The 18520-nt window shown below is 37.2% G+C and overlaps 2 protein-coding genes across 3 annotated transcripts in view; one reads left to right on the top strand and one right to left on the bottom strand.

The window, feature by feature from the left end:
- CCDC73 (coiled-coil domain containing 73) overlaps positions 1 to 2255 on the top strand; it is a 56995-nt gene extending 54740 nt beyond the window's left edge. The window contains exon 18 of the mRNA XM_010563750.1: positions 1320 to 2255. Coding sequence (XP_010562052.1) covers positions 1320 to 1529 — 210 coding nt within the window. The 3' untranslated portion in view covers positions 1530 to 2255. The remainder of the gene's footprint in view (positions 1 to 1319) is intronic.
- The window catches only part of EIF3M (eukaryotic translation initiation factor 3, subunit M), a 17300-nt gene continuing 250 nt past the window's right edge, over positions 1471 to 18520 (bottom strand). Inside the window, exons 2-12 of one of the 2 annotated variants that reach the window (XM_010563753.1) lie at positions 17066 to 17198; positions 15496 to 15634; positions 14979 to 15102; positions 14334 to 14428; positions 8939 to 9022; positions 7468 to 7567; positions 6947 to 7028; positions 3656 to 3799; positions 3037 to 3097; positions 2484 to 2610; positions 1471 to 1487 (exon numbers count right to left, since the gene is read on the bottom strand). In XM_010563753.1, coding sequence (XP_010562055.1) covers positions 2490 to 2610; positions 3037 to 3097; positions 3656 to 3799; positions 6947 to 7028; positions 7468 to 7567; positions 8939 to 9022; positions 14334 to 14428; positions 14979 to 15102; positions 15496 to 15634; positions 17066 to 17198 — 1083 coding nt within the window. In that variant the 3' untranslated portion in view covers positions 1471 to 1487; positions 2484 to 2489. Of the gene's footprint in view, positions 1488 to 2343; positions 2611 to 3036; positions 3098 to 3655; positions 3800 to 6946; positions 7029 to 7467; positions 7568 to 8938; positions 9023 to 14333; positions 14429 to 14978; positions 15103 to 15495; positions 15635 to 17065; positions 17199 to 18520 lie in introns of those variants that run through there. The other variant, XM_010563752.1, reaches the window with a different exon arrangement.

Here is an 18520-nt window from a genome sequence, read left to right as displayed (position 1 = left end):
CATGGCATGGCTTTACTTTACTGGAAAATTTCACTTTCACATGTGGAAGACCAAAATGAAAGTTTTTCTCTTGGATTGTTAGTACAGGACAGGTTCAGCCCTATGTGCTATTCTACAGAGACTTTGACTAATGGCTTGCAATGAATTATGATCGGTTTCTTTCTGAGGCCTTGGGAAAGAGCATGGGAGGGTGTATGCATATGGCCACTAGAATTAACAGGCTGAAAATTTTATTGCTCAAATGAGGAAGTTACTTCCTCATTGAAATGGAGATGACAGTCATTATTGACCTGAAGTATCAGTACCTTCAGCTGCATGGCAGTAATGTTGTTACAGATGCAACAGTCTAAATGAACAATTTGCATGAAGTTTATTGTTCATATTTCAAACTTCAAGAAATGCTTGTGCACTGGGGAAGGAAAGTTTTGGCACAAAATTCATGTGCTAAAATAAAGGCAGGCCTGATAAAGACCTGGTGGCTTACAGTTGGTTGGGGCATAGTTGCCTAATATTTAAAAATAATTAAGCAGAGGGGGAAGGCCTCATCTTGCGATCCCTGTAAAAGAATTACCCTAGCATGCAACCAAAGTATTAGATGGCACGTTACAGATCCCCAAGAACCACTGCAGCACTGGCTCTGTGTAACATGGCTTTGTTGTACACCTGTGCTCAGGGAGGTGGCTGGTGCTGCATGCTGGCCTCCACAAGAGAGAGCCACACAAGGTTGGATTAAGAGTGGAGAACTCATCATTCAAGCAACAAACTGTTTCCCTACTGTGTTGCCATATGCGTTTGATTTGGATAGATATGAAGTATCTATGAAATAGTAATTAAAACTATTCAAAGAACCAAAAGATCTTTAACATAAAAAACCCAACCTATTACAGACCTTGCATTAGTTAATGATGTTTGCTTTCTAATCTATACAGCAAAGCAGAGAGGGGGTTAATACTATAAACCTCCTGATTTGGGGTTTTGTTAATCAAATGCTTGCATAGCAATAGAAACGTCAATTGCAACATTAAACTGTTTAATTAAACTATTTATTTTGCTAATCTGCATTCTAGTACAAGGTTCTCTTTTTTTTTAATCATACTCTTCTGTACTAAGTCTTCTGTTAAGGTTTGGTTTATCAAAGTGTATTTGTCATTACCAAGTTTTCTAAATTAAACCTGAAGTAAGCACTTCAAACTAACCGTATTTTTTTTCGAATTGACTTACCTTTCTGTTCACATTTCCTTGCTTGCTTAATCCAACAATTTGAACCTTTATACATTAATTTCAGTGGATTACTAACTGCTAAGTTTGTATTCTGTCAGGTGAAAGAAGGATTTACTGCTTTACAGCACGCGCAGAAGTCTTCTCACGTGACTGTAACTCCAGCAAGAAGTGAAAGTGCCCTCAGAGATGAGGACAGCTGTTCTATTCATAACTCCATTATACAAAACCAAATAGAAGAAATTGAGAAATTCCTGGATTTAGAGAGACTTCATTCCGGAAGAAAAAGAAAATATGAAGAAGGCCAGTGAAGATCAGTGGCAGGAGATAAAAAGCTTGTCTTTCATGCACAGATAAATCACTTATGTAAAGGTATTCCTATAGAATATGATGTATGTGTGCTATGCTTTCAGGTTAAATACAGCGTATAGACCTTTTTTTATGTTAAATAATGGTTACAATCCCTACTAATAACGTTAGTTCTCTGTTTCTACAATCAAATCCAAGTTACTATGAGTTTTGCCCAAAGTTTAAAAGTTCACAAGTTAATGTTTTGATATCCACTAAGTAAAATCAAGCAATTACTTAATAGTACCCTTCTCCTGCTCCTCAGAAGTTTTGGCTGAAATACTTCAATTTGATTTCCCTGTCAGACTGCTTAGTTTTCAAGCAAAATCAGATGCAACTGTTTCAAAATCCAATGGTTTCTACAAACATTTACAACAACTTACAGCAGTTCTAAGTGGCAGAAGAACAGGGAAATCTTCAGCTTATCTTCACTGCCAAATTATTTAAATATAACTGTTGTAGTTGATTCTGTATCAATAAGGTCTCTTTCAGCACTAAAGCACCAGGTATGAATTACAGAGATAAGGCAGCAGATCTTCCTTCATAAAGCTTCACTTCTAACTGGTTCACATTTTTCCTCCTTTAGGGTATAAGGGAAATTTTCTCTTACTTTACAATTACTTGCACTATCATTTTTCTGATCTCCCTCCCTTCCTCCCCACCAACTCTTACAAAGAAAGATCCTCATATTGTAAACTTCAACAAGAACAAAAGAAGCATAACCAATATTGCTACTGTTTTTTTGTTGCCAATTATGTAAGAAAATCAACAGAAGATATTTTCCCATGTTAGTTTTATTGCTTTTTTGTGTGTGTTGCAATTTAGAATATTTAGCTTCTTTAAACCAATTGCATACATTTTGGAAACATTCACAAATTGTCAAAGTTTTGAATAAATTTCATCTATAGTGACGTTACATTTTTTTAGGTGTCTGAGAGACTGAGTAGACTGTTTTTCACTTGATTCAAATTTTGTTTCCAGGTGTTCAGAGTGTCATACAATTGCTGCCATTGCTGCTTTCCAAAAGTCCGATGTGTGCTGTGGCTAGAGAAGTAAAACAAAATCAGAAGATGATTACTAGATGTCATGCTCACCTATTAATTCTTTCATAGCATTACTTTAGTCTCACAAATGAATAGGGAAATTTTTATTTTCTCTATATAAAGAGCTGCACTTTACCAGTTAGAGAATTCTGTAGCCTTCCCAAATATTTAAAGCAACAACAGTCATTAGTATTCTTGTCACTATCAGGTCATTAAATGAAATGTGCTGGAAAATAGGACTCTTTCATTAAATAAGCTAATCACATTCAGTGTGAGCTTTAATAAAATTATGATAAATAGCAACTATTTAACTACCAGCAACTGATAGGAACAATACCTTGCTTCTAGTTAAAATATTCTACACATGTAAGTGAAATAATTAGAACACACTAAGTTCTGCAAAATGCTATGAAGAATTAAGTCTTACCTGACAACTACTTTCCTCTGTGTCTGATCTATTTTGCAGTATACCATCTTTGTCTTTACAGCTGCAAAAAAGTAATGCTGTTTTGAGCAATATTTTCAAGATAGTGCAAAGGTATTAAACTGCATAAAAAATGTTCAAAATTAGATCAATAAAAACATAAAAACACAGCAGTTCACTTAATATTGTTTTGCTGTTGGTTTTAACAGTCTAGTAGGCAGAAAAGCAAAATGATGTAACAAGATGAAGGTCATGCCTGAATCCTATTGTTTGGTGCCAACCTATTAAAGCATTATCCTGTACAATTTTTATGAACTTCTCTCCCCTACAAACACATCCTGTTTTAATGACGGCAAACAAAACCACATGACAAATTAAACCTGCAAACTATGTATTAGTTCTATGAAGAATTACATGAAATACAGTTGCTGTCACTGAAAAGAAAAACACTGTTCAAAAGACAACAGTTAGGCACGTCTTTAAGCATGAAGTTTTGCAGCTAGAGCTTGTAACAAACACAGAAATTAAAAATGGATATTTTTCTGAATATTTAACATTAGCATAGAAGACTAAAAGGTATTATTCATTAGCATTGTGTAAAGTATGGTACAATAGTTCTTACCATCAATAACAAATGCTTCTACATCATCAGCTCCAATCTGAAGTTCTTGTTGCATTGTGTCAAATGATATTTCTTTATTCTCTACAGCCATTCCCATGAAAGTAAGTAGCCTCATTTTTGCCATATTGTGTTCGTGCAACAAGCCTGTGTAAAAGCGTTGATAGTTTATGGATATGAATTATAATTCACTAATTAATTTTTTCATGTTATTTTTACTATATATACTTCCAATAATTTAAAATTTATTTCACACCAAGAAAATACTCCACCTGTCCTTATCAACATTTTTTTGAGGTAAAACATTAATTCATGCATCTTCCTTGTGTTTTGCTAAAATAGCTAGTTTAGTTGTGAATTCATCAAGACTCAGTTGTTCTCAGTAAAAGGTAATAAATATCTACGAAAGTGAAGCACAGAGATTTTTTTGAAACAGTGAAAACATCATCTTAACAGAACTTTAGGTGGTGAGGGTGCAAATTAATTTTTCAGCTGCATCATCTGGAAGAACAGCAATACAACAACAAATGGAAAATACATGACTGGTAATGTCAAAACCTTCTTACAGCCTCACCACTCATTCTCATGTAGTTGCTTGAAAATAAACCTCTCTCAGTAATGGTTTAGCAACATAACATTTTTGTGCCAGGAGAACGTGTTTTGGCACTGAATTAACTGTTTGTACCACAGAAAAAAAGCATCATGAGTCACATGTACGCTTACAGCATCTAGTGTGGCAAAAAAGTGTTCTTCATGAAGAAAGGAACAGATATTAAAAGTTAGATCTTTTACATGATCGTATGAATGGCAACACGAGGAACTGAGCCAAGGGCTTGCATGTCTAAATCAGAGACCATTTTCCTGAAAAAAAAGGCTAGGTCAACAAAGTTAAGACATTCAGATGAACCAAGGCATTTCTTAATCTGAGTTGTGTGAGGTACCAACTAAGATTCAGTGGAAGCTTCTTTAAAATGAATGTCAGTCATTTTGTTTTGGAATGACATTATAAACAGTCACACTGCTTCAGTAAATATTTAAGTTTGGAATTTATAACATCCATACACTAATAGGAAAGCACATTAGTGCAGCACATCATGTTGTGTTAATTAGCTATAATTATGATGCAGGTTCCCTCTTTGGCACTGATTCAACAAAAATGTGATCACCATAATTCACACGAACGAGGAGCACCAGCAACTATACCTAACTGGGTTTAATGGAACTCTACAAGCATCAAAAAATCAATTAGCACACATTAACCCTAATTAACAAATGCAAATGAGATGCTGATTAACTTTCTGAAAAAGACTGCTGATAATACCAGATTAAATGTGGACATGTTAGGGCGATTCAGTTGACACAGATAATGCTACTGCTGGCCTAAGTTGTCAGCATTAATAAAACAACAAATTGTAACAAACTGATGCCACCTGTAGGAGCCTTCACTGCACAGCTTTCATAGATTAGTTTTAATTGGTCCTTATCCAGGAAGGGTTAGAACTAAAGCTCATGCTCTACTGTCACTGCAATCCTATTATTAATATCCTTTATTTTAAAGCACAGTATCTTGGCAAGTTATTAAAAAAAAGAAAGCAAACACAAACTTTAAAGCACAATTAAAAATCTGTTTATTTTTGGGAACAGATCACAGGTGTTCTGAAGAATTTTTAATGCCTCATCTAATAATAGTATTGTTTTCTGTACCAAACTGCCCTTGTTTTTCAAATGCATGGCTGAAATGCTCAGACCAGGTTCCTAGCATTCCAGTCTGCACTGCCTCAGAATCTCTACCTTGTCTGCTGCTCAAAGACATTCAGAATTTTCCAAGTACACCGTGAAGCAGGTGAGAAATCAAGATAACTTGAAGGCTGTCTTTCGAAACATATTTAAGGATTTTGCTAAGATTATGTGAATCCTAGATATATTGAAAATGCACACACTGTATGTTCACAGAGGTAAACACAGATACAGGGAGGCAAAGAAATTGTGACTATTGTATATTATACGATTGATACTACGCATATGTGTTAACTAATCTTCCATAAATTTATTCAAACAATAGCATAAAAGCATTTACAGCAAATACTTCTGTGGACAAATAACTAACAGATAAACCATTTCAATACATAAAAATAATTACAATACAAAAAGCACTTTCCTCTATGAAAGAAAAGCCTAAGATGTCTACACAACTAATGTTCAAATACATATGACAAAAGGTATGCTTATCCTATATACAGATTTACAAGCTACCAAAACTTGCTGCTAATTTTATCCACAAAAAATTACATTGATATTTCCATCATTTTAATACCCAAAGTACCAGCATTTTAAACCTTTGAGGGTAATTATTCTCAGAATTATACCACACTCCATTAAGCAAAATAATGCATGTGTTGAAAGGCTGCACTAAACTCTGTTTTAGCAAAACTATGCCTTTCCTCAAATGCATTCAGCCAGTATTCAAGTGTCATTTCAAAATCAAAGTTATAAAAAAAATAAAAATTGATTTTTATGGAAACATTTATTCATTACCAATATGTCAAAACCTTAATGCAGTAATAAAAAAATCTGCATCATTGAGCAATCTCTGCATTGTCACTGACCCCTGTCCTAAAAAGCTGGAATATAAAAAACGTAATTTTAATGCATGCAATAGCTTATGAACCAGTGCTCCTTTGAAACAGTCAATTACACATCAACGGGGGAGTGTCAAAGTGTTAATTACTACTCCTTTTTTCCACAGTGTGTAAATAAAGAGGGTGCTGACATTAACATTCCATCACATTGCTTCATGTGATGAAACAAATTAACTGGGACAGACTGTGGCTTGCTAGGTCTAATGCATCAGCACATGCAGACACACACACACACACTATTTGCATGTTTTATCTTACTGTTCAGGAGAATTATTTGCTGTTATAAAGTTATTAATCATAAAAAAAAATTGTAAGGGATTTATACAAGCTGCTGGCTTAATAAAGTTGTAATCTCTGGCCTAGCCTAGAGTATCAACGCATTAAAGCTCCCCTCCCAAAAGGTTTAAGAGAAAAGAAGTGGGGAAAAACACAGTTCACTTCCAAACATAAAACAGCTTGTCCTAGTAGAACAAACCACAGTTAGATGGTCCATTTATGATCTAGCAGAGGTTAGAGTCTACAAACTCTAAACCATTCTTAAAAATTCCTATTACATTTCCTTGGCTTCAATATATGGGATCAAACTGAAGCACTTTGCAGCTTCCATATCTTAAGCCATGTAAATAGCCAGAAATGTAATGATCTGAAAACTTACCGAGGGAGTCAATGAAGTCTTTGTTGTTCTGATAAAACTTGACATAGGATGCTAGTTTAGCACTCACAAAAATTGTCAAAAGCTAGAAGATGGAAAAGAAATACAAGAACAGTTTAAATATTATCTATGTTTCCCTCCCTGGAGACGGGGGGGGGGGGGGGGGGGGGGGGGAACTATTGGTACTGAACAGAAAAATAAACTGTTAAGAGCTAAAATTCTGTCTTCTGTCAATATCTGAGGGCAATCTGTGCTGCGCTCATTTCCTTTTCTCAGACTTGAAAGGCAGTTTTGCTACAGAACTCATGTGAGGGCAGGATTTGTAACCGAGTTTCTGAAACTTCTGAAGGGAAACATTTCACATGTAGTATTTTAATTTTTTAATTCTAAAAGCATTAAAAGAAATAGTACATTGCAGCTCAATATTACTGACATAGATAACTATTCTAATAAATTTGAAGACACTAAAAAAACAAGGCACTCTACAGATATCAAACCATCTTGCTAAAAACAAAGTTACTTACATCATGAATAAGTTCTCCTTCCAAAAATTTGACTGGTTTTAAGGCAAGAAGATGATCAAAGAGAAAGGTATTTGGATCCTTCAATGCTCGCACAATACATCTAATTAGAAAAGGAAAATGCTTATTTTTACAGCAATACACATTTTTATAAGTAAGTGCAACTCAATCCTTGCTTGCTAGGAAACAACCAAGGGTTTTCAACTATTCCTAAACGTAAAACCTGTCACATTCCAATTTTAATCTTTGTTTTACAGACGGAAAAAACAAGGAACAGAAAACATTAAGTAATTTGCCCAGCATCACAAACGAAATTTGCCAGGTGGTAAGATTACAGATCACCCTGCTGTTTCCATCTCTGCATTTATTTTCAGCCCCGCCTTCATTCCTAGAGGTATTTTTACTGTTCTCCTAAAATTTCACAGAATAAAGTTGTTTAGGAAGATTAATTATACTTGAATACGTGACACAAAACAGAGAAAACCCCCAATACCAAATACTGCAAGGCCTATGATTCATCAGTTGCAGCTCCAGACTATAAGAAGACCTAAAGTGTTTCTAGAACTCTAGGTGAAACCTTTTGTTCAGCGGCACGTGAGAAGACAGTGCTACACTCGCTCCGATGGCCTAGACCGCGACGCTGCCACGTAACATACACCCAGAAGAACCTAAGGTCTGCATAGACGCAGCAATATGATAAACCCTAGGCAGACGTGTTCTCTCAGATGTAAAAACCCTAAGATTGCTGTAGGATGGTCAATGAAGTTTTCATTTATGCAGACACTTTAATTTTCAAAATGAGTCATCTTGATTTTCCTCCATGCTCAAGTATAAACAACTCCCTTGAGAACTACTGGCTGTACACACCTGGCAGAACTACACAGCTTATTAAAAATCTAATTCCTAAGAAGAATCATGATAGGTAGAATGTCAAAATACAAGCTTTTACTCATTTTGGCCAGTGGGGAGAATACAGTGTTAAGAATCAACTCACTCCCAGCTTGTCCAACAAGTAAGTTTATTTCTGTGCAGTTCACATCCTTAGTACTTGCTCACAGAAAAGAGAGCAAGAATTTCTTTTCAACACAAAGTGCTATTTGAAAAGAATGCTCGAAGTTAGAGAATCAAACAATCAGTACGTAAAAAGTCTGAAATAAAGGATGCCAATTCAAAGTTTGATTGCACAGTTGATGTAAACGAAGTCCTTACCCGAGGCTGACTGATCTCTCAGCAATGACCAGAAACACACCTGTGCACTCGCACAATGCAGTAAACCTGACTCTGCCTAGAAACAGCCAAACCTACTGTAGATTGCACAGATAAATTCTCGATCAAGTCAGCCATGCTATAGAAAAGAGGCTGTGTCAGGGCCCTTGCCTGCCAGGCCATTCGATACTCTTAATAGTAAGGCAATCAACGTAATTTAGCAATTGAGAAAAAGCTACTTTTAAGGAAACCGGGAAGTCAGTATTACCTGTGAGCATCAACTCTAGCCTGAGAAGCATTGTCCTCTGTGTAACTTCCCAGGAGTTCCACCATTACTTTTGCTGCAGTGTCACTACAGAAGAAAAATAAAGTTACCTCAGGATTGCTGAAAAAAATAGTTCAAACAAGACACTCAAATATTTAAGTAATTCCATTATGATGTTATAGGTCAAATTAAATTACACTTGAAAAAGATGTAGATGATCCATTTTAATTCTAGTGGAGAGAACAAATTAACTAGATGTATTCTTTCAATTCTTGTTCTACAAAATGTTTATCTTCACCCTTCATTTCATTCTCTTAAATTGATAAATTACCTACTGGTTATGGAAAAAGCTTTCTGAGCTAGGAACAGCTTTATATGGTTCACTAGAATGCTTCTCTTATGCACATCTGGATTTAATCATTGCAGAATAAGTAGCACTGCAAAGTTTATTTCAAATGTAAAATGGCATATCTTAAAAAATATTTATGGTCAGGAAAATGACTGTGTAAAAGCTGCCTCTTCTTCTTTCACAGATTCTCTCTTCAAGTATTCAGAGTGAGAGCTGCTCATTTTACTGACGAAGTTAAGCAGCCAGCAATTAGACTGGCTTAGGCTGCTGTGAAGCAAGCAGCTTGCAACATTGCTTTGACAGACAACTTTTAGAAAAACAATTCATTCTGCGAAAATTAAGTAAACCTACAGCCTTGTCTACCCAGATTATTTTGTAAACAACAGCTCATCAGTTACTGCAAACCAGCTCCGAGACCGTTACCCTGTCATTTTAACAGATTTGGATTTGTGTTCACATAACAGTTCTTACCACTAGCGAGGCCAGCAACTGCTGATGCTTTTTACAAAATTTTCAGCAAAAAAATATACACATTGAATGTGCTGTGTGTATACACACAAAAAACTATTTCCTATTTCTCCTGGAATTCTTATTAACTATCAAAATAGAAGGTTGTGACAGTCCTTCTATACAGAGAATAGATTTTGCTGATGCCATCTTACTACTTCCTTTGACAAGCTAGGGTGTGGCTGTAGATGCGACCAAAACTCAACAGTGAGAGCACAACCAGAACTCAGTGATGTGCGCGTGTGCTTTGCAGAAGTCTCCCATGCACGTACACAGACTGGCAACTACTCTACTAAGAGGTACTTCCTCAGTGGACAGTAGGAAGGCTGGATGCTGCTCTCCAGAGTACAGTGAGCTACAGTGTAAAGCTAAGCTCTTCAGACACAACACATTTCCCCACGTGGTCTAATAGGCCTACAAAACTTTCCTTAAAAGAAAAAACTCTGCAAGAATAAAGTTTCAATTCACTTTAATTACTTAAGTTAATGGCATAAATTGCACTGGGAAGGAACAAACCAACACAACACTCCCAGTACATACTGTGCTGTGATACAGGTTTAACCCATATAGCAGGACAGGTCTGAACTGGCTTTCTAGTACAATTACACTATCTTTATATGGGTATTTATTTTAAATCTCATAATACTACTATTTGACAACTTTTTTACAGAGTGAGGTTTTGTGCTCATAGAGAATTTACCAGATCTCATGGATATGCAGTACAAATATTAAGACATCGTGGGAAACAAGGAATACCATTTATCATCTGGATGTATACTGAGTGAAGACAGTTTGTGCCCAAGGCAGGGGAATTTTCTATAGGTCCCAGCCATTATTCCAGAACTGTCTTCAGGGATGTAAACTTGAATGAAACATTTGTTTTAAGACCCAGCATTAAAAAGGTCAGCTTATGTTTTCTCATGGCAACTGATATTGGTGTGTAGAGGAACTGATAGCTCTGTATCAGTGAAATAAAATTAATTTAGACAGCTTTATATATGACAGAACCATTTGCATGTAAATCAGTCTATGACAGACTATGATTTTTGCACTGGTGAAATCTTATCAACACTAGATGTTCTAGTAAAAACAAAGAACCAGTTTAATACAGACTGATACTATGTAGACATTCAAAGAAAGAGGCTCAGCTGATGTGCTATTCAACCTAACAATACAAGACTCCTTATTTAACACAAGCTTTCAGTAGCTGATCTTATACACTTCAGCACTGTGGTACAGATTTCTGGAACCTTTCCTCTCCTCCCCCTTCCCTGAGGAGTAAAAATTGAAAACTATGCATTTAACTAATTTCAAACAGTATTTGCAATCCCCCACCTTTTTTTTTTTTTGAAGTGGGGAAGGAGTGGAATCTTTCACTTGTATTTCTAGGAAACATCAGAATGCTACAAGACAAATACTCCCAAACTTTCTGTGCTAAATTCTTGTAAGCCTCGGCAAATATGGCAGGCCTTTTAATCTTATTCATTCTATTCAGCGTCAGATTGCTACCATAAATTAGAATGTTTAAAGCAGTAATACAGATCACTATTTTACCAGAGCTCATTGCTACATGTATATCTCACCTAAGATGCAAATGTGAACATTTTTTCTAGCAAGACAGCTTGCCCAAGTACTCTTGGCTCCACTTGCCAGTCTAGATGCGTAACTTGACAAAAAGCCAGTGAGAACTGAAGAGTGATGGTAGATAAAAGGAAGAAAAAAATACAGAGTATTCAGATGTTGGAATCGAGTCCCTCTACATTACATGATATTAAATGGAATTAAAATTAAGTGAAACAATTATTTTGCAGATGCCTGACATGCTGAGCTTTTTGCTACAGGTATGAATAACCAGACTTGCCAGACCTGTTTGAATGTAAACTTGGGCAGGACTAATCCCACTCTGAATCCTGCCAGGTCAATAGCAGAGACCAGCTGTAAGCTGCATCAGGCTGGTGCCTGGCAGGGCCTCACAGAAGAACTCAACTCTCTGGCTGCATGCAAGCCATGCATGTTTGTAAAACTCCCATCTATAACTGGAAAAGAAAACAGGTTGCGTTACCTTGCAGTTTCATACCAACACAGCTAGGAAAATGCTGAAGACTAAAGCAGCTGAGGCACAAAACTCTACTGCAGAACCTTTATGGCACGGAGCATAAGCAGCAGAGAAAGTAACTAATCTCTTGCAAAGTTCAGCTACCAAATACAGATCTCAGAAACAAGCCACACCAGCCATCTGTTTTCCAGCCACCACCACCAATTTTTCTTCAGTTGATCATGGGAAAGATAAAAATCCCTCTTCGAAGAGATCAAGATGATTTTGATCATCAGAAAGAAGAAACTTCAACCAGAAAGTGACTGGAAAAGATTTGATAGAACAAGTTTTCACTTATGACTGCAGGAAAGGAACACCACACATAACATCTACATAATGTACTTCTCATGAGCTACCAATCTGTTCACTACTAACTTATCCATTGGGGAAAGTCTATTAGCTATGGAAAACCATCTCTTCCGCCACATTGAGTGAAGTTAAAACATAAAACGAACCAAAACAAAAAAATTAAAACTCAATTTTTTTCAACAATTATTCTTTTCCCTTGATTACAAATCAACACCGTAACTGAGGTATTATTTTTATTACTTAATTTTCAGTTCCCACTTCCCATACTGCTAGATAGAGCAACATTCCTGAGTGCTAAAGCTGGAATGCTGCTGTGAGTTTCCCATACTATTGCAAATACTGCCCACTGATCCAGGAGAGTGAACCAGGTCAAAGGTGCTAAGGTCAATTCTTGTTTTCTTTTCTGGAGAGAAGTGCAAGTGCTCTGAAAAATTGCTCCATTCAGTGCAAAGCTTGCTGCAACAGATGGTAAGGACACTGAGTGCAGGAGTAATACATTACAGGGTTTGTGAAAGTTTTTAATGCCTAACTTGCAAATATTACCTATTATTAGTAAGCAAAAACCATTTGGTAGCAAGGTTACTGGTAGCACTGGAAACAAAAATTAGAAGTTTAATCCACAGATTTGATAACAAGACTAGATAAAAATAGTTAGTATGGGAATTAAGCTAGTTAAAACCTCTCAGTAAATCAATAGGATGAGAAGTGTTTAAAAAAGTAGGGGCATTGCAGAGTATCAGTGTAATACTTCTGAAACAAAGTAAGCACTAAGCAATGTGTAAGATCTCCGATTAACATTTCTGAAATTATTTTGACCATCTCAAATCTGTCATACAGTACTATCAACGCAAAAGCATTTTAGTGTTAGTAACAGGAATAGGAATTCCCAATAATGATGCAGCTCACGGTGTAACTACTCCATAAGGATTAATCATCCCTAAGTTGAGGTTAGTTAAAAATGATCCTGCTATGTTGACACAGCATTTCCAGGCCAGAATAAGCTAACTCTCCTGCCAGAAGAAACTCTCCTCCTCCTGTAACAGCTCCACACTTGCCTTTTTTAAACCCTGGCAAGGTCACCTCCCCAGTCCAATCCACCCTGCAGTTGCACAAATGCACAAACACACACAGGTGCTTGGTAGCTGGAGGGGACAGAACAGGAATGGGGGGTACAGGACAGAATTGCTTCCTCCTGCAGCAGTACAAGGTTATGCAAATGTAGAAAACGTAAGTGTTGTTCTGCTACCAGTGTAAGTCACCAGTGTAGAGGTCCTGATGCTGCCTCACTATGAAAATTAAAAAAAAAAAACAAACTTAGAAAACTAACTCAGAAAACAAAGTGAAAGGGAAAGGCGGGGGGAAGCAACACACACACTCCACACACACATCCCAAACTACAGCAGGGACAGTTGAGACCGGCTGAAACTGTTGTGGAACTACCTGCTGAAACTACTTCTGGATACCAGCCCATCTCTATAGCCCTGGCGAATGCAGTCAATACATTGTATCACATCTGGAAGATAAACTGATGACAGCTCTCAGTTAAGACTTACATTAATTTACAGACTCGATACACACAGGATTACTTCACATGCCAGAAGACACTGGTCTGCCAAGTTTGTTAGATCAAAGATGCTTCTTATGATCCAGGATAATAATTTAAAGTGGCCAAGCAGGTATTCTGTGGACATTAATTTCCATGACTAGTGGAAAGCTCTGTCCTAAAGGTAATGTTTACATAAAAAGACTGATTCTGTTAACTGTGATTGATAAGCCTCCCAACATCATTAAGTAAGAGATAGCACTACCATGCACTAAAATGTCAAAAGTGTAATTAAATAATAAACTTGGCATAATGCTACAATGCTCAAAGATTAATACTTATAGAAAGCAATAGTTTTATTTCGGGAGTCTGTGATTTGCAGCTAATTCACTACTAACTTTAATATTCTTGGAAACACTGGTTTAACATAAGAGTGCTTAAAAACATAAAAAGAAAAAGACCCAGGTATATTTAGATTGAATTATCAGTACAGATTAATTTTAAAAGTGTTGCGAGAAATACTTTCCCTACAGATCACTTACAATACTTCAACTTAAAATACAGTTATCTAGTATCTATTACTTGTCTTTTATACCTTTTTTTGCAGTCTACCAGGACATCGTACAGCAGTCTCAGAAGAGTATGCTTTTTCTCTGTGCCGAGATTCCAGTCAGAAATCCATTTTCGAACCTAGGTAGAAAACAAGTGAAAAAGAAGCGTTGGGGAAAAGACTAAAATAAAACTGAAAATACTTCTCATTTTCTCTCAAGCAGAAAAGGATTGAAAAGGTCTTGCACAGAGATTTCTCCTTTTGGTCCTCTGACTCTCAGGCTCCCCATGCAGAACCTGGAAGTTTTCCCATGAGAAGCCAAAAGTCTGTGCTCTCCATGTTACTTCCTAAATAAGGATGAGTGATTCTAATGCACTCTTGATTCCAGAGCAAGTGACAAGAACTTGATGCTTCACCCCTGTTCAAAGCTTCTCACTTTCATTACTATCACAGGAATGAAACAGACACATCTAACTACGTTCAGCATCAGAAACGGAAAATAAATGGCAACTTGATTTAGATTCAGTGGACAGACCTTTAAAAGATAAGAAATTCTGTATTCTGCATTTCTTATTTCACTAGGCTCTGACAATTTATAACAGAGACATTCTGTATCAACTCTGACTAGTATTTAGTGAGATGCAACACAGTTAATACAAAGGCCATAACTTCAAGCACCACATTAATTACCTGATCTAGTTCAGTTGGAATGTACTGGATGGCACCACATGATGAGGCCACTTTAAGAAGGCTGCAGTACACTGTGTATCTCACAGGAGTGTTCTTATCCATACCATGGAAGAGATTGCTCAGTCTAAACCACAAACAACAAACAACTGAGTTGAAGAGGTTTCAAAAAACATTACTGGAGTACATATAAATGTCTCTATTAAGATGCGTGCTAGTACACCCAAAGCACCCGGTGGCACCTTATATCCATGATGGATTTTAACAGCTTCCAGTTTTGTAACCCTTTTCAGCAGAGGAGCTGAAAACTATGCATTTTAAATTTAATTTTGTAATACCCAAGCAAAGAAAGTATATTGGTACTTCTATTTTATGATAGGGAAAAAGGAGGTAAAAAAAAGACTGCTTCCTGCATCAGAGAGACATATCTTGACAGACACCCCACACTTGGATTTAAAGACATACAAGATAATGACTTTGCAAGGTACCACTGTCTCACTTTCCTCAGTACAATACTTACAGCTGCAGCCTAAGAGATGGGCGCTCTCCTTCCCGAAATTTTACTAACTTCTCACACAGGCTTTCAATCAGTGCTTCTTGTTTGTCAGGTTCCAGGATAAGAAGCAAAGAGACTACACTGTTCATCACACTCTCAACATCTGCACAAAACAAAACATGCAGCTGTTTAAAACTGCAAGCAGCAATCATCACTAGCTATTTCATGCTGGAAAGTTACTTCTGCTATGAATAATTATTTAGCACCAGCAAGAACTGTGAAAGAGAGAAAATGCCAAGGTAACCAATCTGGATATTCATCAGAATGTACCAGAGATTTGGCTCATGTGGTCTTTCACCAACACATCTCATGTAAAGTAAGAATTCCCACTCTAAGGTCAAAACAGAATTTGGTATTTGATATCATCCTTGCTCTGAATTCTCTGTTGACACATAAGGGAAGTCAGAGGAACTTCAGGTTTTGGTCTTAAAAAACCCAGTGGCTTCTTCCTGCACATCCAGAAAACCGCTCCACGATTCTACAGTGAGAATACTAACGCTAAGTGCTCAAGTACAGTAAAACATTTCACCAGGAGCACAAGGGATACCCAGACCACAGGGAAAATACCCACAAGAACAAAGTCTATTCAAAAGCTTCCCCAGCTCCTGTTTTAAGCATGGTGTTCCATCCTTTCCAAACAGGACCAGACAGGTTTTGTGTTTTCTTTTCACAGTCTCCCCAAATACCAGTTAGGCAAAGGGCAAAAACAAAATTCATTACATATGGAAAATACTATTTATTCCCCGAAATGACATCTGAACATCAAACAGCAGAGCAATAAGCTTCTCCAGGATTTCATACTCATTTGCCTACAGTAAAAGGCAACATGAAATAATCTTAAGTACTCTTTCTTAGATGAACCATGCATTCTTTCAAACAACATATACTATTCATATTAGCAATTGATTTTTTACATGTAAAAGTTCTAAATGGAATTTGTATATTAGTACAGAGCACAACAGGCACAGAAAGATCATTTAAGGCTATGGCAGCATTATCAGTGTCATTAAAACATATTAGTGCACTTTCTAAGGATCTACAGCCCTAACTCAAAAAGAGTTACTGACTACTGAAAATCCTAGTGTTTTCAGACAATAATAGTCAAATAATGTTTAGGCCTTAAAACTTCTACTTACAGATGTCTAGTCCTAATTTTTGTTGTCACTTTTCTTTTTCTTGATCTGCACCATCACAGCCAGTAACTGACAATAAGTCTGATTTTTATCATACTCTTTTCTCCAGATTGAAAACCTATTTTACATACAATTCACTATGCCTTCATAACAAGTGCAGTCTAGCTCAATTTCTGACTTCTTCAAAGGGCGCTGGATGTTTGGAGAAGGGAGGGGTAGAGTACATGCAAAGTTTACATGGCAATGATGGAAATAAGCACTTCCAGTTTTATAAAGATGCATGTGTTAACATGCAAGCATGCAAGCCATGCAACATACCTCTAAATTCTGCCAGCTGTTATTGTTTGAAAGCAGTGATGGCGATATGTTTAGCAAAAGCAACAAGACTTAAAGATGCAAACCTTTGTCATCCTCTTTCAGGCACACGTCACAAACTTCAATAATCTGTGCCAAGTCCACATGAAGTCCACCTTCAGCGTTTTCTTCAGAGATTTCTGCTCCTTTCGATTTCAGGTAAGCTCGAAGTTCTGCAGCCTTAAAAAAAAAAGACAACATACACAAAACAAAAGTTGTTTTGTGAACAGCAAAGTCAAAGTAATTAAATTTCTTACAGAATTTTGTTCTGCAACCACTCCACTGCCCCCACTGCTCGCTCACACTTCCTCTCACTTCTCCCTACCACCCTGTATCCTACAACACTCCTCCACTTCAACGTACAACCCAAATACCGACTCAGTGTAAGATGCTGCACATGCTATGGCTGGTTTGCCAGGAACTGAATAGATCACACAACTGTTGAACTTTCTCACAGTATGAACGTGTCACTTGGAACAGGTTAGAGGAAAGCAGGCCTAGTAAGTTTTTGCGACAAAGATGCTTTCTTAGGAATTTTTATTATCTTTTACTCCCTTTGAAAACTTCAGGCAAAACAATAAAACCATTTAGTTGCTTCTTCACTAGAAAAGAAAAAGGGTATAAACAAAACCACTTTAGAGGAGACAGAACTTACAGTCTTCACACAAGTTAAAGACAGTTCCCAACATAATGCTACGACCTGCCTTACCTTATTAGCATTTAAGCCTACACTAAGAAAATATCTTTCCCCCAGCGACAGGCCTATTCATTAATGTCACACTCCACAGTTTCAGCAGCAGAACCATAACCCTTCAGAAACAATCTGCATGAGGCCATACAACTTTTGGCACAGGGAAACTCTGACTGGGATGCTACTGTGACACCAGGCGTCATTTACATCAAATCATTACGGTACCATCAGACACAGCTAAATGATCTCGGACCCCTTACTGTCCTGAAGATGTTTCAGACTAACTACTCGATGGGGATTTACTAGACATTATGGCAAGCAAAAACTGGACTGAAGGCCAGTAGTTGTGTATGCATTTCTTGTAGATTTCCAACTGTGCATATACACACCACTTAAAAGACACCGGGAAACCCTAAAATTCAAAGACAAAACAAACAAGTAGCTCAAAGACAAAATTCACAATTCCCATGCCCGCAGTATCGAGAACCCTGCAAAACCGAGATGCATACACAATGCTCAAGCCCGTATCTGAACGGGTGTTCCTCTGCTAAAAAAAAAAAAACCAAACACTGCATAAGAAAAATGAAAACAAATCACTAGGGAGGTGAAGAACTTTGAAGAGGAATCTGCGAGCACAGACTTATCTCTCCGGCCGCTTTTCCTGTCAAACTCTCCAGGACACAGCCCACAGCAGTTGAGGGCGAGCTACGCGGGCTCCGCGGCGAGCAGCGGCCTTGGCCAGGACAGGGACGCGCGCCCCCGTCAAGGCGACCGGCCTGACTGACTGACTGACTGACAGCGACGGGACGGG

The sequence above is a fragment of the Haliaeetus leucocephalus genome, unplaced genomic scaffold (genome assembly GCF_000737465.1).
Source record: "Haliaeetus leucocephalus isolate CR32 unplaced genomic scaffold, Haliaeetus_leucocephalus-4.0 Scaffold173, whole genome shotgun sequence".
NCBI lineage: Eukaryota > Metazoa > Chordata > Aves > Accipitriformes > Accipitridae > Haliaeetus > Haliaeetus leucocephalus.
Note: the sequence above shows the minus strand (reverse complement) of the source record. Positions and strands in the feature narration are given on the sequence as shown.